Raw genomic sequence first — 20,172 nt, forward strand, 5'->3', positions numbered from 1 at the left:
CTCAAAAAAAAAAAAAAAAAAGAATATACCTTGATTTGTTTTGCATATTTTGAAAAGTTCTCAAAGTGCTGATCTTGTCAGTGTTTCCTGTTCCTTTTGAGAAAAGTCAGAATAAAAGCCATACCTTATTTAATGTGTATGTTTTTAAAAGTCTCTTCTTACCTTGTGGTGATCTTTTAAATAAAAACCTTTGTTAAAATACTCTTCAGGAAACAAAGTCATTCACTACTCTGTGTGTGCATCTCCTTATTTAATTCTCATAAGAGATAGAGCCAGGTGCTCTATTACCTGTAATCCCAGCTACTCAGGAGGCTGAGGCGAGAGGATCACTTAAGGCCAGGAGTTCCCGACCAGATTGGGCAACATAGTGAGACCTTGTCTCTAAAAATTTTTTTTAAAGAGATAGAATAACTTCTATACTGGTGACTTTACATTATTATTCTCAATGTTAAGAAAAAGGTGAGAAGGGAATATAATTTCTCCTGTTACATCTGCTATCGAAGACCAGGAAACAGCAGATGCTGCTGACTCTTTAATTTCTTACTTGGTTGCACAGATCTGGGAGACTCAATTCTAGAGCTAGCTGAGAGCTTAAAGATAATCTCATCCGTCATTTGTAAAACATTTTTGACCACGGTGTATGATATAGGCTTATGTTTTATATTCTGCCTCAAAAATTTTGATTGAGACCTTCAAAATGATCCACAGTTTAAAAAACACACTGGTCTAACCCAACCTTACTTCACAGCTAAGGAAGCAGAGTTATAGATTTGAAGTGAATAGAGGCATGCATGTAATTGTTTGAGCACAAGGATCTGAACAAGTTTTCCTAAATCCTGACAGTCTTTTTTTAATTAAAAAAATATATATTTAATTACATAGCATACACTAGCCAGTGTTTTTTTCTTTTCTTTTCTTTTTTTGAGTCGTAGACTCACTCTGTCGCCAAGGCTGGAGTGCAGTGGCACGCTCATGGCCATCACAGCCTCAACCTGCTGGGCTCAGGTGATACAAGCCTCAGCTTTCCAAGTAGCTGGAACTATAGGCATGTGCCACCATGCTCGGCTAATTTTTTAATTTGTTGTAGAGATGATTTCTTGCCAAGTTGCCCAGGCTGGTCTCGAACCCATAGGCTCAGGCAGTCCTCTCACCTCGGCCCCCCAAAGTTCTGGGATTATAGGCATGAGCCACCGCACCTGGCCAGCCTGTGTTTTTTTTTCACACTAGATTTGAGCCAGTGTTAACTCTTGCTTACCAAAGATCTCCTTATTGTGAAAATATATACATAGAAATTAGGATAATGGAATTTTAGGTTATAAGTGAAGTAATATGGGTTCTTTTTTTTAGAGGAACACCTACACGAATATTCCCACACCACTCCGTAACTGAGTCTATTAACTATGATGTGAAGGTGTTTGGATCTTCTCTCCCTGTTAAGATCATGGAAGCCCTAGCATTGGCTGAAGGTAGGTGTCATCTTTCTATTTGCTTCTACTAGCAGTTCAAAATGAAGCCTAGATCTGGCATGGAGGTTGACTTTTTGCTTTCTCTGGTATACCTTTACCTAAATGGAGAGAAATGAATAGCCTATCTAGTTTTTCACTATAACTGAGCCACATAATACATTTGAGAATCAGAATGAGTTCATTTTCTAACAACACAATCAAATTAAGTATTGAATGGTTTTAGTTCCATTCAGTAGTCCCCCCTTATCTTTGTGAATCATGTTCCAAGACCCCCAGTAGATGCCTAGTATTTAGATAGTACCTCATCCTGTGTATGCTATGTTTTGTTTTTTGTTTTTTTTTTCCTGTAGTTACTTACCAATGATAAAGTTTAATTTATAAATTAGGGAAAGTAAGAGATAAACAACAACAATAATAAAGTAGAACAATTGTAACAGCATGCCAGCAGCATTACTCTTGTACTTTGGGATCATTATTAAGTAAAATAAGGGGTAACATAAACACAACCCTGCAATACCATGACAGATGGCTACTAAGTGACTAATAGCCTGGTAGTGTCTATAGTATGGATAGCTGAACAAAGGCTCTGGATGGAATGTAGCAGGACCATGCAAAATTTAATTGCTGCTCAAAGCAGCATGCAATTTAAAACTTAAGAATTGTGTATTGGAATTTTCCGTGTATTTCAGACATTGGTTGACCACAGGTAATTGAGATCAAAAATAAGAAAGGAAGCTGGGCTCAGTGGCTCAGCCTGTAATCCCGCGCCTTTGGGAGGCTGAGGTGAGTGGATTGCCTGAGCCCGCAGGTTCAAGACCTGCCTGGGCAGCGAGACCTCATCTCTACAATAAATCAAAAAATCAGCCTGGCATGGTAGCGCATGCCTGTAATTCCGGCTACTCGGAAGGCTGAGGCAGAAGGATCGCCGGAGCCCAGCAGGTCGAGGCTGCGGTGGCCGGGAGCAGCCACTGCACTCCAGTCTGGGTGACCGAGTGAGACTCCGACTCAAAAAATAAAAATAAGAAAGGAATATTGTATGTAAAATTCAGTCCAGTTTCAAAAGTTTATTGGGCATATGAAGTTTGGCTTTAAAAAAAAAAAACCCAAAACTATTGCCTCACCTCATTGGGTTTAGTATTGTAGTCAAGTCCAGTCCTAACTCCATTTCTGGATCCTGTGTAGTATACTAGAGTCAGTATGTACAAAGTCATGATGTTACCAGTGTGATGTACCTTTAGAAGATTCTGTTGTCAGAGAATCAGAGTATCAGTGTGGAAGTTTGGCAAGTGCAGTCAACATATGCTCAAAAAGGCAACATTAAAGATGAGGAGTTGGATGACAGGGAAGAGCAGAGTTCAGTGTGCCTTGAAATCACCCAGGTCATTTTTATTAAGGACTCTAGATCTTTGTGAGTTTTCTAGAACAGTTTTTTCAAATTGTAGATGTGACTGAACTCAGTTTAGTGGTTCATGACCAGTATTAAAACAAAAACACACACATAAGAAATGGCATAGAATTCATCTCATATACTGTTAAACAACTTTTGTTAGTTTTATTTAAATTGTGTGTGAATGCATCATGATGTAAAGTGTATTTTGTACTGTGAATAATAGTGAGAAAAGTTTAAAGTGATCAATTCTAGAAGAAGTATTTCTCATCAATCTGAACTTGCATATCTTGCCTGTTCTTACCTGCATGTTCTTGGGGGCTTTAGGGGTAGTTGTTTTCAAACAACTAAACTGCTAACAATGCGCATTGTTCTATTTTAAATAAATATAGCTACATATGTATGTGAATGTATTTTCCCTCTCTAAAAATTTCAGTTTACCTTACATTTTTTTCAAGTTGGAGTCTCACTTTGTTGCCCAGGCTGGTCTCAGTGACCCACTGCATGGCCTCTACAGCCTCCACCTGCTGGGCTCAGGTGATCCTTCCATCTCAGCCTTCCAAGTAGCTGGAACAATAGGCACACTCCACCACGCCCGACTAATTTTTGTAATTTATTGTGGAGACAAGATCTCACCAAGGTGCCCAGGCTGGTCTCGAACCCCCGGGCTCAGGCAGTCCTCTCGCCTCAGCCTCCCAAAGTGCTTGGATTACAGGCTGAGCCACCACACCTGGCCTACATTACTTTTAAAATTTTTAATATAATCCTTCTGGTTCATGCCACCAGAGTATGGTAATAGCAAATAATACACAGCCTCAGATCTAGAAATTCAGAGAGAGAGTCCCTACAGATCAGGATGTGTAAACTTAAGAGATGTATAAACTTAAAGAACTTTTCTCTACGTGGAAACCTACAAGTTCTATGTTAAGTCAGCCCTCAAGGGCTCCCCATTTGAGGATCAGAAGCTACTGTAGTGCCTTCTGGAAAAATGAAGTTACTGAGCACTTATTTTAGTTCAGCAAAAAGCCCACACTTTGCCTAGGCTTTGTTTGATATTTTAGCTTGTACATTATTGAGCCTTTTATTTTGTCTCTCCACCCTGCCTTTAAGCATAGGACAAAGTGCAAATAAGTTAATTTTCTAGGGCTGTTAGCACATTTATGGAGGTTTATCACCAATGCTTTTTTTTTTTTTTGAGTTGGAGTCTCACTCTGTCGCCCAGACTGGAGTGCAGTGGCACACTCCTGGCCACTGCAGCCTCGACCTGCTGGGCTCTGGCGATCCTTCCGCCTCAGCCTTCCAAGTAGCCGGAACTACAGGCGCGCGCTACCACGCCCGGCTGATTTTTTGATTTATTGTAGAGATGAGGTCTCGCTGCCCAGGCGGGTCTCGATCCCGCAGGCTCAGGCAATCCACTCACCTCAACCTCCCAAAGGCGTGGGATTACAGGCTGAGCCACCGAGCCCGGCTACCACCAATACTTAAGACATAACAATATGCTAATCTAATTTTGTCATTTAATGGAGAATATAACTGTGTCTTCATAAAATGGGGTAATTTATCTTACCTTTAAGGAGCTCTTATTTGAAAATCATGTTCTTTTGAAGCAACATGACTTTTTTGGGGGAATGTTTTATATAGCTAATGAGAGGTTTATTGTTTGTGTTGCTTTATCAATAAAATTATCAGTGTTGCTAAATATCTCTTATGGAAAATAAGCCACATGCCATGGCTCATGCCTGTAATCCCAGCACTTTGGGAGGCTGAGGCAAGAGGACTGCTTGAGGCCAGAAGTTTAAGATCAGCCTAGGCCACATGGCAAGACCCCACCTCTCTATAAAAAAAAAATTAGTCAGGTGTGGTGATGGGCACCTGTAGCCCCAGCTGCTCAAAAGGCTAAGGTGGAAGGATCACCTGAGCCCAGGAGGTTGAGCTTGCAGAAAGTGGTGATTGTGTCACTACATTCCAACCTGGGCAAGAAAGTGAGACCCTGACTCAGAAAAAAGGGGAGTGAGGTGGGGAAATGAGATATCTGATCTATTTATAAGAAAAGTTGAGGAATATTAAACCTAGGCCCAAATACACTTTTTGCCTTTTGGTATGTTTCTAAAGATGGTTGTCAAAGTTAAATAGATGTTTAACTATAATAATTAGATGTTGGTAGTTACTGAGTATTGAAAAGTCTTTTTTGTTTGTTTGTTTTTCTTTTGTTTTTTGTTTTTGAGTCAGAGTCTCACTCTGTCTCCCAGGCTGGAGTGCAGTGGCAAGATCATGGGCCACCGCCGCCTCGACCTGCTGGGCTCCGGCGATCCTTCTGCCTCAGCCTTCCAAGTAGCTGGGACTGCAAGTATGAGCCTCCACACTTGGCTAATTTTTTTATTTATTGTAGAGACGAGGTCTCTCCATGTTGCCTGCCTCAGGCAGTCCTCTCGTTTCTGCCTCCCAAAGTGCTGGAATTACAGGCACGAGCCACTGTACCTGGCCCCATAGTTTTTTTGTTGTGAACTAACCATTCCTGTTTGTGACAATTACTTTTTTTAGTGAAGCATGTGGTAATAAAGAAGGTTTTGGTGTAAGAAAATTCTGGCAGCCGGGCTCCGTGGCTCAGCCTGTAATCCCGCCTTTAGGAGGCTGAGGTGAGTGGATTGCCTGAGCCCGCGGGTTCGAGACCCGCCTGGGCAACTTGGCGAGACCTCATCTCTACAATAAATCAAAAATTAGCCGGGCATGGTAGCGCGCATCTGTAGTTCCAGCTACTTGGAAGGCTGAGGCAGAAGGATCGCCAGAGCCCAGGAGGTCGAGGCTGCAGTGGCCGGGAGTGGCCACTGCACTCCAATCTGGGCAACAGAGTGAAACTCCAACTCAAAAAAAAAAAAAAGAAAGAAAATTTTGGCAATATTTTATATTCATACTGTAAGATTAATTATACATCTCATTTTTCCTTTAGTTGATGATCAGCTAAGTGTTTGCATAGATGAAAGTGGATGGGCTTGTCTGGTCTTCAAAGAGAAACTCATTGTTTGGAAGATTGCTCTGGCACCTATTACTAAGGTAATGACTCTGTAGAAGTTAGAAGGAGATAGAGGAGAGGAGGGATACCAATTGGTTTTTAATTTTCACCCCAGTTTTTAAGATGGAGGATAGTAATCTGAGTCTACTCGGCATTCTCTGTCGCCCAGGCTGGAGTGTAGTTGCACACTTACAGCCACCCCAGCATCTACCCGCTGGGCTCCGGCGATCCTTCCACCTCAGTCTTCCAAGTAACCAGAACTATAGGTGTGCACTACCACACCCAGCTAATTTTTGATTGTCGTAGAGATGGGGTCTCACCAAGTTGCCTGGGCTAGTCTCAAACCCGCGGGCTCAGGCAATCCACTTACCTTGGTCTCCCAAAGTCCTGGGATGACCGGCTGAGCCACCGAACCTGGCCAGGATTTGCATTTTTATAGTGATAGGAAAACTGAGCATGCATGCACATTTGTATATTAGGAAAAAAATTCTCCTCTTTAATAATTTTTAAACAAATTCATGTTATTTACATTTAATGAAATTAGATACATTGAAATTTCCAATAAATATAATGCTGATCAGTCTGCCTAAGGAAATCTAAGACTAAGTGGTCTCCACATATGCAAAAGAACTGAGTCTGCTTATTTCTGAAAAGGCAGGGTTATGTTTTATTGAATCTACTGAATGATTCTTAATAAAGTAGAGAAAATGATATCAATTGCTAATTTAACTTTTAGCTATCAGCTTCCAACAGTGGATTTTCATTGTCTGTCTAGTAACTGTATGTGTAGTAAATAATCCTCAGCAAACTCTTTTCTGTTTCTTACATGCAGAGCATTCTGTTGCCCCACACCAAACTCAGTGGGCCATTTTTCCTTTGGAATCCAGGGTTTCTGCCTACCTAAACTCTCCATGTCTACTGTACTCTGTGCTTTGCTGCCTAGAAAATAGCATCTGTAGTGAGGAGTGATAGGGGAGGGAAAAGTCCTGGGAGACATGTTGAATTAGCAGAGGGATCCTGACGTTTGGCTGAGAGTCTAAGAAATATTTTCTAGAAAGCGTGGTATAATTACTCTTTGGTCATGCTAATTTTAAATGTTAAATAAGCAAATCAAGGCTAGACTGAGAAAGTTCCATAGGAAATCTAAGCACTTCTCTTAACCAATAAACTTTTTTTAGCCGTGGCAGAGATTGGGATTGTTGATATTCAGGATATGGTTTAACTCTTAAGTTTTCCTGATTCTGAATCTCTTAGGCTACTTTGTTTTCAGATTACTGAAAACCTGATCAAAAGGAGATATAAAAAGAAAGAATAGGATGGTGTTTCCAGCAATGAGTCAGAATCTAAAATATGCAGAGAAAAGAAATAGAGAAGTCAGATGCTAATGTTATATTCTTTATAAAAAAGAGAAATGAGATGTATATTCAAAATATGGGATTTGATGTGACAGATTTTCTGTTTGGGTTTGTCTTACAGTTATCTGTTTGCAAAGAACTTCAGCTGCCACCTAGTGATTTCCCCTGGAGTGCTGACTTGGTGGCTCTCTCTTACTCTGGCACCTCAGGTGAAGCACCTTCTACTCAGGTAAGTGACTTAAAAACTTACTGAAACAAACTTGTAATTTTTTATTGTTTTAATTTTTTGGGGGGGTCATTCTTACTCTGTTGCCCAAGCTGGTATACACTGGCATACTCATGGCTACTGCAGCCTCAACCTGCTGGACCCAGGCAGGCCTTCTGCCGCAGCCACCCAAATAACTGGGACTTCAGGGGCACCCCACCACATCCAGCTAATTTTTTGATTTATTGTAGAGATGAGGTTTTGCCAAGTTACTCAAGCTGATCTTGAACCCCTGGGCTCAGGCAGTCCTCTCACCTCTGCTTTCCAACGTGCTGCAGTTGCAGGTGTGAACCATCATGCCTGGCTGGAAACAAACTTTGTAAAATAAAGACATTCTAAAGGCGGAGGACTCATCTGCCCTCATTTTGAGCCGTAACTATAAAATTATAGTAATCAAAATATTGTGATATTGGCAACGAGAGAGAGAGAGACACACAGGTCAGTGTAACAGAATGGAGAATACAGTTATAGATCCACGCAAAGGTGGCCATTTGATTTTTTACAAAGGTGAAAGCAATTCAATGGAGAAAAGATGCCCATGCGCCCCGCCCCCCCCAGTAGGAGTCTCACTCTGTCGCCACTCCCGGCCACTGCAGCCTCGACCTGCTGGGCTCCGGCGATCCTTCCGCCTCAGCCTTCCAAGTAGCTGGAACTACAGGCATGTGCTACCATGCCTGACTAATTTTTGATTTTTGTTGTAGAGATGAGGTCTCGCCAAGTTGCCCAGGCAGGTCTTGAACCCGCGGGCTCAGGCAATCCACTCACTTCAGCCTCCCAAAGGCGCGGGATTACAGGCTGAGCCACCGAGCCCGGCTGATGGTCTTTTCATTAAATGGTATAGAAACAACTGTGGTCGTTTGTAATTTTTAAAAAATGAACTTTACCCCAAACCTCACACTTTATACAAAGATTAATTTGAAATGAATCATGGATCTAAATGTAACATGTAAAACTAAAACTTTTAGAAGAAAACGTGGGAGAAAATCATCATGACCTGAAGTTAGGCAAAGAGTTATTGGAAGTAATCAAAGTCATGATCTATAAAAGAAAAAAATTGATAAGATTAAAATTAAATTAAAATAAGATCAAAATTTAAAACTGCTATGCCAAAGACAAGAAAATGAAGAGACTAGTTATGGGCGGGTGGGAAAATATTTGTGAATCATATACCCAACAAAAGATTTGTGTTCAGAATATAAAAAAGAACTCTCAAAGCTTCGTTCAAAAATTATCCAATTTAAAAGGACAAGGGACTTAAAGAGGATAAAAGGGTGACACATTAAGCACAGTAAGAGATGTTCAGCATCATTAGCCATTAGGGAAATGCAAATTAAAACATCAACGAGTTCTTGCTTCTGGTTTTTGTTGATCAAAGAATAAACTATTTCCTGTTTCTTTTTACCATTGTCATTAGCCTCCCAGTGTTTGAGTGAGTTCTTCCTTTTTTTGTGATTGCTGACTGTCTTATCTTGTTTCCAGGCTGTTGCTGTCATGGTCGCCACCAGAAAAGGATGCATCCGCTATTGGCCAAGCCTTGCCAGTGAAGACACCTTCACAGAGACTTTTGTGGATTTGGGAGGTGACAAGACTTACAGTTTCCTTACAGCAGTGCAGGTATATGATGAATATTTCTTTATATTTATTGGGAAGCTATGGTTTGGCTTGGAAGTGAGATTCGAATGACTAAAAAGTGGAATTTTAAACAGACCATAAAGGCCAGGGAGGCATCAAAAGAGATAAGGAGGAGAAGAATTTAAGGATCTAGAATTTGAGCATTTATACAAAGGAGGCCCTTCTTACAGGACTCTAAAATATCTATATTGGATAATAGCTAGTAGTATTCATTTATCTTAAAAACATTTTATTTTGTTTTATTTATTTTATTTTATTTTTGAGTTGGAGTTTCACTGTGTTGCCCAGGCTGGAGTGCAGTGGCACTCTCACGGCCACCCCAGCATCGACTCCAGCATCTAGAGTCCATCCAGTGATCCTTCTGCCTCAGCCTTCCAAGTAGCCGGAACTATAGGTGCACACTACCGCGCCCGGCGAATTTTTCATTTATTTATTGTAGAAACGAGGTCTCGCCAAGTTGCCCAGGCTGGTGTCGAAACCGCCGGCTCAGGTAATCCACTCGCCTCGGCCTCCCAAAGTGCTGGGATTAGAGGCTGAACCACCGAGCCTGGCCTAAAAACATTTTATGAGTATCTTAAAAACGTAGACATTGTGAAAACATGATTTGCCAGTGTCTACTTTGCAGGTTCACCAGAGACATAAAATCTGATACCTGATTTGTTGAACCTGCAGCATGGTGAAGGAATTTCTAAATATACTAACTTTACTTATACTAACTTTAGAAATCAAAATTTTAAAAAATGTTTGGCTGGATACAGTTGCTCATGCCTATAATCCTAGCACTTTGAGAGGCTGAGGTGGGAAGATGCTTGAGCCCAGGAGTTTGAGGTCAGCCTGGGCAGCATAGCAAGTCCTTGTCTCTACAAAAAAAATCAGCCAGGTAAGGTGGCACATGCCTGCAACCTCAGCTACTTGGGAGTCTGAGGGTGAAGGATCACCTGAGCCCAGGGGGTTGAGGCTGTGGTGAGGTGTGATAGTGCCACTGCACTGTCAAGCCTGGGAAGCAGACTGAGACCTCTCAAAAAAGAATTTTTCTTTCTGCTACAGAAGTTTTTCTAGGTAGAATTAACATATGCTTAATGGATTCTTAGGTCAAGTATTTTAATGCAATAACATTGTTTTATTTGTTTTTCTTTTAGATTTATTTAAGGTAGAGATAACTTTTCTCTGGATCAGAGTGTTTTTTTGTCAGTTTTCTTTTTATCTTAGTGCTTAACTGAACTACTCTCACAATATTTGTTCACAGGGAGGAAGTTTTATTTTGTCCTCATCGGGAAGCCAGCTAATTCGGTTGATACCTGAAAGCCCAGGGAAGATTCATCAGCATATCCTGCCTCAAGGGCAAGGGATGCTTTCAGGAATTGGTCGAAGGGTTTCCTCTCTGTTTGGAATTTTGTCTCCTAGCAGTGATCTCATAGTAAGTTTATACAGTAACTGCTAATAAGCTTTTTTCTTATTGAAATCAATAAGGTGAAAATTCCCTGTAAGGTTGGTATCGATTCCGTATGAACAACAGCATACACAAAATAAAACCTTTAGTCTTTTTCGATGGATTGTTTTTATTTTGGATTGTTTTTATTATGATAATCAAATGTGTTCATACTAACCCTCCCCATACCTATAACATTAATATTCTTAAATCAGACAGATTATCTCATAAGTACATTTTCTTAGTTTAAACTATTACATAACATTTTAAATGTACTTCTTAAGGACTAATTTGACTTTTTAGACATTTCCAGAATTGTGTCTCCATTCCATGACTCCATCTATCTGTGTAGATGTCTTACATCTAGATCTGCTAGCAGGACTTCTGCCCCATATGCTAGCATAGTGTGGGAGGATGATGAGAACTAGCATTTATTGAGCATCTGCTCTCTGCAAGGTGCACTGTAATTGCTTTCTCTGTATTGTGTAATCACTCCAACAGACTGTAAAGCAGAGAGCTTTCCTTCCAATTTACAGATAAAATGGTCTCAGTGAGGCTAAGATTATATAACTGCTGAGTGACTGAACTAGGAGTTAGACCCAGGCCTGTCTAAATTTAAAGCACATGCTCTTTTTACTGTGCTATTTCCCTTGATTTCAGGTAGCTGACGTCACCTGCTTTCTTGACTGTTTTTTGAACCTGAAACTTAACATACTTAAAAACAAATTTAGAGCCAGGCTCAGTGGCTCAGCCTGTAATCCCAGCACTTTGGGAGGCTGAGGTGAGTGGATTGCCTGAGCCTTCGGGTTCGAGACTCGCCTGGGCAACTTGGCGAGACCTCATCTCTACAAAAAAATCAAAAAATCAGCCAGGCATGGTAGCGCATGCCTGTAATTCCGGCTACTCGGAAGGCTGAGGCGGAAGGATTGCTGGAGCCCAGCAGGTCGAGGCTGTGGCGGCCGGGAGTGGCCACTGCACTCTAGTCTGGGCGACAGAGTGAGACTCCGACTCAAAATAAAAATAAAAACAAATTTAGAATATACCTTCTCTCCTATTCACTACATACCCAACCCTACTGAACTTGTTTCTCTTTTGATATGTTTCTGTTAATGGCACTACCACTTTTTTCAGTGACTCAGGCATAAAACCTTGATATTTTTTATGCCTCCCTCACCTTCTGCAGCAAACCAGTGATTTGCCATGTACTATAGATTTGACTTCTGTCAGGTCTCGTTTTCATCACCACCTTTCTGTTTCTGTTGTTATGCCCTCTTGATAAGTTTCACCTAAGCCCCTGGGGCCTGTCTAGTTTACTCGCTGTTGACCTTTCCTGCCTTACCAGTGGCCAGAGTCATGGTGATGGGAGAAACGGAGACCATCAGAGTTTTAACTCACAGCAGTTATGTAGGGCGGGCTCAGTGGCTCGGCCTGTGATCCCAGTATTTTGAGAGGCCAAGGCAAGTGGATCTCCTGAGCCTGTGGGTTCAAGACCAGCCCAGGCACTTTGGCGACACCTTGTCTCTACAATAAATAAAAAAATTAGCCAGGTATGGTAGTGCATGACTGTAGTTTCAGCTCCTTGGAAGGCTGAGGCGGAAGGATTGCTGGAGCACAGCAGGTCGATGCTGGGGTAGCCATGAGTGTCCCTCTGCACTCCAGCCTGGGTGACAGAGTGAGACTCCAAGTCAAAAAAAAAAAAAAAAAGTCACGTATACCCACGTTATGAAAACCACACATCTCTATGTCATAAACAAGTATATACCAAAAAGGCAAAATAGCACACCCATTGATGACTAACTGCATACATTCTGCCAGATTCATATGAACACAGTTCTGTGTCTAAAAGCCATTGATAATGTCTTCCTTGCTTACTAGGTTTACATTTAAGTCTGTGCTATGTGTCCCTCATTTTTTCTTTTTTTAAGAATTCTTAGTTTTGTTTCTTTCTTTCTTTTTTTTGAGTCAGAGTCTCACTCTGTCGCCCAGGCTGGAGTGCAAGTGGCATGTTCATAGCCACTGCAACCTCGACTTGCTGGGCTCAGGTGTTCTTCCGCCTCAAGTAGCTGGAAGTAGCTGGAACCACAGGTGTACACCACCATACCTGGCTAATTTTTTGATTTATTGCAGAGATGAGGCCTTGCCAAGTTGCCCAGTCTTGTCCCCTGGGCTCAGGCAATCCTCGTACCTCTGTCCCTCAAAGTGCTGGGATTATAGACATGAGCCACTTTTACTTATTTTGTACTTATTATCTACATTCTAATGTAGCAAGACTACTACTTGTTCTCGGAAGGGCCTGTAACTTTCCCACCTCTGATCTCTGCTTCTCCTGGGCCTTTTGTCTTTTTATAAAATCCTGTGTTGCTTTTAAAGTCTGTTTCAGGATCACTCTTTCCTTTGAATTCTGAATGAAGAATTCTGCTAGGATTGCTAGCCAAATAGTCATAAATATGCAACATTTGAATTTCAGAAGAATAGTTCATTAACATTAGTACTTAACTTGTAAACTTGATTTCTTTCTTCTCTCCATACAGCTTTCAAGTGTTCTTTGGGATAGAGAGAGATCAAGCTTTTATATACTGACAAGCGCAAACATCAGTAAATGGGAATTAGATGATTCTTCAGAAAAACTATTACATAGTTGGGATGTAAACAGAGCCCTGAAGGAAAACATTACTGATGCGATTTGGGTAAGGAATAATAATATTCATCTCTGTAATTCACATTTATGTTTGGATGAGAATTACTGGTTCCTTCAGTTTTATTTATTTTAACACATTTTAGTGTAATAAACAGCATAGTATATAGCCATCAGATAAGCAGAAATGAAGTGTGCCATCTCTAGAAATATCAGAACTCACCGATTTAATTGCTTAGTAATTTTTAAAGTGTATATATTATTCATTCAACAACTGAGTGACCACGGGTTAGGCACTTTACTAAGTGCTGGGATATGAAAGTGAGAAGAGATTATTTCTGTGCTCAAGGTGAGAAGAAATTATTTCTATCCTCGAGATGAGAAGAAATGATTTTAAGCTTATGCTACTGATGATTTCCTATAGGGATCTGAAAGCAACTATGAAGCTATCAAAGAAGGAGTCAACATTCGTTATTTGGACTTGAAACAAAACTGGTAAGCAATTAGTTAGTCATAATAAATACAGGTAGTAGTTTGGAAAGATACATTGATATTTTTTATAAAAAGTTTAGCAGTTTCACTGTCCTTCTAATGCTAATCTCTTCATTCTATCAATTAGACCTTACTATGCGGTCTTGCTGTTCTTTATCTAGTGATGCTAGTTCATTTGTGAATTTGAGGCATTTCTCAGCCTTAAACGATATAGTCTCACCTTAGTGTCTCCTTAGTGTCTCTCTCTCTCTCCAGAAAATAGACAGAACTTTCCTGTTCTTTTAACTGGAGCTTGTTTTTCTTCACTACCAAGAGATGTCCGAGACCCTGTCCTTATCCATTGCTGCAGGTGCTCCATGCTGTGATCTCTCTCCTCATTGGTGAGGTCAGCACACGTCTCACCCTCTTTTTGCTGAACGAACTTTAGTAGGCCTACATCTGAGACTGTGCTGAATGAAGGAGGATTGGGAGAAAGTTTAGTCTTGGTAGTACAAGCTAGAACTCAACCATAGTTTCTACTCAGAGTGAATTTCTTTTAGAAGCAATGCTCTAAGTGGTGCTTAAGATTACAGGTTAGTCTATGTTATAAAGTTAAGTAATAGCATGGGATAATACCAATTATCTCATGTTATTATTTAACTTTAACACTAACGGTCATGGAACTTAAAAACCATTTGTAACATGTCTTCTGTAGGAAGGCTCAGAATGAATCCAAATATGTGACTTCTAGTCCTTCAAAACACAATCAGAAGTTAGACTATTTTTTGTGTGTTTCTGGGTAATTTTTACTGTGTTCTTTTACATGTTTTGGTTTATTAGGACCAATTCTACTTGCTTTTAGAGGGTATGCAGTTGTGTCAGTGTGTGTAATTTTTCTCTTAGGCTACTGAGACTGTTAGTAAGCTCCTCCTTCATAGTCTCTGGAAACCTTATACAAGCTATCAGAGAAATAACAGTAACAGTCTGTGAGCATTTTAATGAAATGTAGTTGACCTGTTTTCATTTGTCTTGCCAGACTTTTGGAAACTAAAGACTGCAGCTAGGACACAGCCTATTGGGGGCATATAATGCAGGCGTTTTTACGTACTGCTTTCACAGTTGGACACGTGGGGTTGAGGGCAGAGAAGGGAAGCATGCTGAGCAACGGCTGCCCTGGGTCTGGCCGGGGTCCGCTCCCCCAGTGCTGCCACACTGACTAACAGATTTGGCTTACAATTTTAGTGGAAAGGCTTATAAGTTATTTTCCTAGATTATTGTTGATTCAAAGCTCAGATATTTTCATTTTAGATATAGACTTTGGATGTTTTCTAACATTAAATTTATTACCTTATATATACCTACATAAAAACTTATTTGTCAAATATTTACGGATTACAAAATTCTGAATATCATCCTGTCATCTTCACTATTTAAAATAGCTCCATGGGTTTTCAAACATGAATTTAAAAAAAAAAATAAAGTAGTCCTAGCACCCCTCCCCCAAGGAATCATACTTGTTAACCATGTCTCCATGCCCAGCATCCTTGGAGACTGGCTTCTGTCACTTAGCATGATACATTTGAAATTAATTCAGTAATTTCCTTTTCATTACTAAGTAGTAAGTATTCCATTGTGTGGCTGTACCAAGGTTTATCTATCTACTCAGCAGTAAAGGACATTGTGTTGTTTCCCTTTTAGGCAATTATGAATAAAACAACTACAGGTATTTGTACTCAGTTTTTTGTGTGAACCTAAGTTTTTTTTTTCTCATGGGTAAGTATCTAGGGGTAGGATTGCTAGGTTATGTGGTAAGCATATGTTTAACTTATATGAAACTGCCAAGACCAAGTTGTTTTGCTAAGATACTGTACATCTTTCTCTTTTGTCGGTTAGTGACGGGCTATTGATTTTGGCAGCAGCATGGCACCTAGCAGACAATCCATGCCTCATCTATTACTCTCTGATAACGATAGAAGATAATGGCTACCAAACGCCAGCTGCAGTTACTGTAGAAGTCACTCAGTTTAATCCACCTTTTCAGGTAACATTTACATTTGTAAGTTGAATCACAAAGTGGCAAGAATATGTTGAGTTTTTTCCTAGCAGTTGAAGGGTCAGATTTTTTGAGAGTCATCTTCAGGCTCGGAAATATTTTAAAATAGCTTGTTTTTAAACATTGTTGCATTTCATTTGCCATCTCAGACTTGTTCCTTTCCTCAACTTTGTCTAAAAAGAATGAGAGTAGATGCAACCAGCAGCAAGCAGTTGTTTCTTCTGCTCTGGTCTTTGAAGGGGTTATCATTTATATATATATATATATTTTTTGTTTGTTTGTTTGTTTGTTTGTTTGTTTGTTTGTTTGTTTGTTGAGTTGGAGTCTCACTTGGTCGCCAAGACTGGAGTGCAGTGGCTGCTCCTGGCCACCGCAGCCTTGCCTGCTGGGCTCCGGCGATTCTTCCGCCTCAGCCTTCCCAGTAGCTGGAATTACAGGCATGCGCTACCACGCCCGGCTGATTTTTTGATTTATTGTAGAGATGAGGTCTCACTGTCCGGGCGGGTCTCGAACCCACGGGCTCTGGCAATCCACTCACCTCAGCCTCCCAAAGGTGCGGAATTACAGGCTGAGCCACCGAGCCCAGCTCACTTCTATATTTTTAAGTAGAAAGAAAGTACTGGTAATGAAATACAGGATAAAAGTAAGGAAGAAACCAAGCTAGGCATGGTGGCACATACCTGTAGTCCCAGTTACTAGGAAAACTGAGGCAGAAGAATCTTTTGAGCCTAGGAATTTGAAGTTGTGGTGTATTGTGTTCGTACTTGTGAATTGCTACTGTACTCCAGCCTGGGCAACATAGCAAGATCCCATCTCTAAACAAACAACAACAAAAGTAAGGAAGAAACTTGATAGGAATTAGGGCTTGGTTTTGAGCTCTTTATATTATAGAAAAATCATGTTTATTGCCCAAAGAAGGATTATATTTGTAGACAACAGTGTTATATACTAATCAAAGTTCTTGTAAGCATTTAAAAGGCAGACTCTCCAATTTTAAACTGTTTTTTTTTTTTTTTGAGTCTCACTCTGTCACCCAGACTGGAGTGCAGTGGCCGGGCGGCCACCACAGCCTCAAACCACTGGGCTCTGGCGATCCTTCCGCCTCAGCGTTCCAAGTAGCTGGAACTACAGGCACGTGCTACCACGCCCGGCTCATTTTGATTTATTTTAGAGATGAGGTCTCACCAAGTTGCCCAGGCAGGTCTCGAACCCGCGGGCTCAGGCAATCCACTCACCTCAGTCTCCCCAAGGCGTGGGATTACAGGCTGAGCTACCGAGCCCAGCTCAATTTTAAACTTATTAACAGCAGCTTAACATATTGTTTAATATCTGTGATGAAAAAAAAAATCTGTGTTGTTCATGAGGAAAAGACCTTAACAGCTGTAAATTGATTGATTGATTGATTGAGTTGGAGTCTCACTCTTGTCTCCCAGGTTAGAATGCAGTGGCACACTCATGGCCACCCCAGTGTTGACCTGCTGGGCTCTGGTGATCTGTCCGTCCGCTTCAGCCTTCCAAGTAGCTGGAACGACAAGCATGTGCTTCCACATCCGGCAAATTTTTGACTTATTGTAGAGATGAGGTCTCGCCAAGTTGCCCGGGCTGGTCTCGAACCTGCTTGCCTCGGCCTCCCAAAGTGCTGGGATTACAGGCTTAGCCACTGATCCGGGCCTGCAAATTTATTTTATTTAACCTTATATAGTATCTAATTCTGTTAAATCCTTATTATTTTTTCTTTTTTAAGAGCTAGGTTCTGGCAATGTTACGCAGGCTGGAGTGCAGTGGCTATTCACAGGTGCTATCATAGTGTACTGCAGCCTCCAATTCCTGGGATCAAACCATCCTCCAAAGTAGCTGGAATTGCAGAAGTGTGCCACTGCACCTGACTTAAATCCTTATTCTTAACATGACTTGTTTAACTGACTCCTGTAAGAAAATCTTTTGATTTTTTAAAATTTCAAACAAAAATAAACTTTGTCACATGTTCCAATTATGCAAGGAAAATATGCTAGGTGTTAAAAAAATTTTATACAGAGCAGAAAAATATAAAGAGAATCCAAGAATTAAAAAAAAAATCTTATAACTTTACTTTTAATGTTTTGTTTGTAAAATTACTTCTTTAATAACAGTTGATCGTTTTTAATATTTGCTAATTTTATCATTCAATAAAGTCTTATTTCTCTTTCTGTCTCTGAATATATATGTGAACAAATCCATTAAGTTTTTTTGTTGTGCCCAATTAATATCTTGACAATAAAATAAGAACCAAAATGTTTGTCACAGATCATTTATAAAGAGTTGCCGATTCTTAAATAATGTAATTAATTAATGCTTCATTTGCTTTCTTGAATTTGTTGGCTTTTAGTTATAGTCTTAGCACCATTGAAATGTTTTGAGAATCTGCTAATTATTTGCAGCTTAGCTAATGATTTATCTAACTGATGTTTATATCTTATTCTGTCATGTTTTGTAAGTCATCTCATGGGTAGTGTTTAGGTTTTTACAAGGAGAATCAATGAATTATTTTATCGTTTTTATGAGATAATGTACAAAAATGAGTTATAAAATCCTACAAGTGTTTTTGTATCAATTCTTATTAAATGGAATCTTAACTTCAACTTTTCAGTCTGAAGACCTGGTTATGTGTCAGTTGATGGTCCCAAACTTTTCAAACCAGACTGCCTATCTGTATAATGAAAGTGTCATCTATGTGTGCTCCACAGGAACTGGGAAATTCTGTCTTCCCCAAGAAAAAATTGTCTTTAATACACAAGGTACTGTAACAGTTATGGAAAGTGTGATTAGTGAGCTCAGTAGTTATTCTGAGTGGTGTTTGTTATCTCTCTGTGAGTGTTGTTTAAGCATGTTGCCTCCAAGTGTTACTGAGGCATCTACTACCACACTTACTGCAGCCGAAGCCACAGCCCTACTGATAAACCAAAAGGGAGCTAGAATTCCCAAACTTTTATATTTAGTGGCAAAAAGTTGTAATTGTCCCAGGAGAAGAGGCCAAGAAGGAAAGAACTGCCTCTAAGAGTACTTGCCTGCTCTTAGTTAGTAAGAGTAACTTATTCTGAGTTTATGCTCTTTAAATTAAATAGTCCCTGGATATGAAGAGTCTCAGGTGCTAGACTCATGCAGGGGGGCTCGTCAGGACTGAAAGAAGCCTTCAGATGTTCATCTGGATGGGTTGGGCAGAGGACAGAATCCTGGTGAGGCAACCGCATGGAACCAGCATAAGAACCCTGCGGTAGGGTGGGTAGAGCATTGGTAAGGCACCAAGTAAGCTTAGGCTTTTTTTTACATCTCTGCTGCTGACCTGATAAGTAAAGGCAGAGTTAAGCAAGAGGACTCCCCAGGGTTCAAAAAACTCTCTTCTCACTTTTGCAGAATGAATAATTCTCTTTTCTTTTTTGACTTGCTAGACTCCCTGTCCTCTTGCAAGACTAGTTTTTATGGTCTGCTTAAAGCTGAAAGACACAGAGCCTGCTTCTTCAAGTAGTTGCAGGTTCTTCACATTTGATTCTGAGATTAAAAAGCCGAATTTGAAATAAGAATAGTAATATATATTATCAAGATGCTTTTCTGCTTAGGGTGATAGGTTTTGCAAAGCTTTGTTGTTATATGTATTTTACTGTGTATTTTTCTTTCTTTTAGGAGATAGTATTTTAGGTGCTGGTTCCTGTGGTGGTGTTCCTATCGTTTTTTCTAGAAACAGTGGTCTGGTGTCTATTAGTTTGAGGGAAAATGCATCCATATTAGCAGAAGACCTGGAAGATTCCTTGGCATCTTCAGTTGCTGGACCAAACAATGAGGTAATGTGATTTCATAAGAATTTTTAATTTTTATTTGTTTATTTTGTTTTTTTCAATTTTTGGAGATGGGGTCTTGCTCTGCCACCCAGACTAGAGTGCAGTGGTGTGATTATGCTCACTGCAGCGTCAAACTCGTAGCCTTAAATGATCATTCCTCAGTAACTGAGATCAATCCCAGTAACTGAGATTATGGGTGCAAACCACCACTCCTATCTAATTTTTATTCTTATCAGTGTATTTACACAAATGCGTTAAAAAGTCAGACAGTTTTCATGATGAAAACATAGTTTTTAAAATCTTCCTCATCCTTGCTGTCCTCTTTCCCAGAAGCAACTAGTTGTTGAAGCCTTTTAGCTATTTCGCTTGGTATTTTTCTCCTTATTACTAAGTAATGTGTGTATATTGCTGTCTCCTGACTCATCAGTTTTCAACATCTGTTGGCTTCCTATTATAGAAGATGAGTTTTGGGTTAATTTATACTCCTTCCCCTGCCTTTATCATTCCAGCATAAATTGCTTCCATTGTAATGACAATGTGAATGTTGTACAGTTTGCTGAGCCAAATAATATACTGATGATCTTTCCTTTATTGTACAACTGTGTGTGACTCTTGAAGGGTATAGTGACCTAATTTTATTTTATTTTATTTTATTTT

General features: G+C 40.1%; 1 protein-coding gene across 1 annotated transcript in view; it reads left to right on the forward strand.

Moving 5' to 3' along the window:
* NUP133 (nucleoporin 133) overlaps window positions 1–20,172 on the forward strand; it is a 69,618-nt gene that overhangs the window by 7,478 nt on the left and 41,968 nt on the right. The window contains exons 4-13 of the mRNA XM_008051116.2: window positions 1,348–1,466; window positions 5,801–5,904; window positions 7,340–7,447; window positions 8,963–9,097; window positions 10,362–10,532; window positions 13,076–13,231; window positions 13,604–13,674; window positions 15,544–15,691; window positions 18,330–18,477; window positions 19,361–19,518. Coding sequence (XP_008049307.2) covers window positions 1,348–1,466; window positions 5,801–5,904; window positions 7,340–7,447; window positions 8,963–9,097; window positions 10,362–10,532; window positions 13,076–13,231; window positions 13,604–13,674; window positions 15,544–15,691; window positions 18,330–18,477; window positions 19,361–19,518 — 1,318 coding nt within the window. The remainder of the gene's footprint in view (window positions 1–1,347; window positions 1,467–5,800; window positions 5,905–7,339; window positions 7,448–8,962; window positions 9,098–10,361; window positions 10,533–13,075; window positions 13,232–13,603; window positions 13,675–15,543; window positions 15,692–18,329; window positions 18,478–19,360; window positions 19,519–20,172) is intronic.

The sequence above is a fragment of the Carlito syrichta genome, unplaced genomic scaffold, assembly GCF_000164805.1.
Source record: "Carlito syrichta isolate Samal-C Ts95f unplaced genomic scaffold, Tarsius_syrichta-2.0.1 Scaffold165621, whole genome shotgun sequence".
Lineage (NCBI taxonomy): Eukaryota > Metazoa > Chordata > Mammalia > Primates > Tarsiidae > Carlito > Carlito syrichta.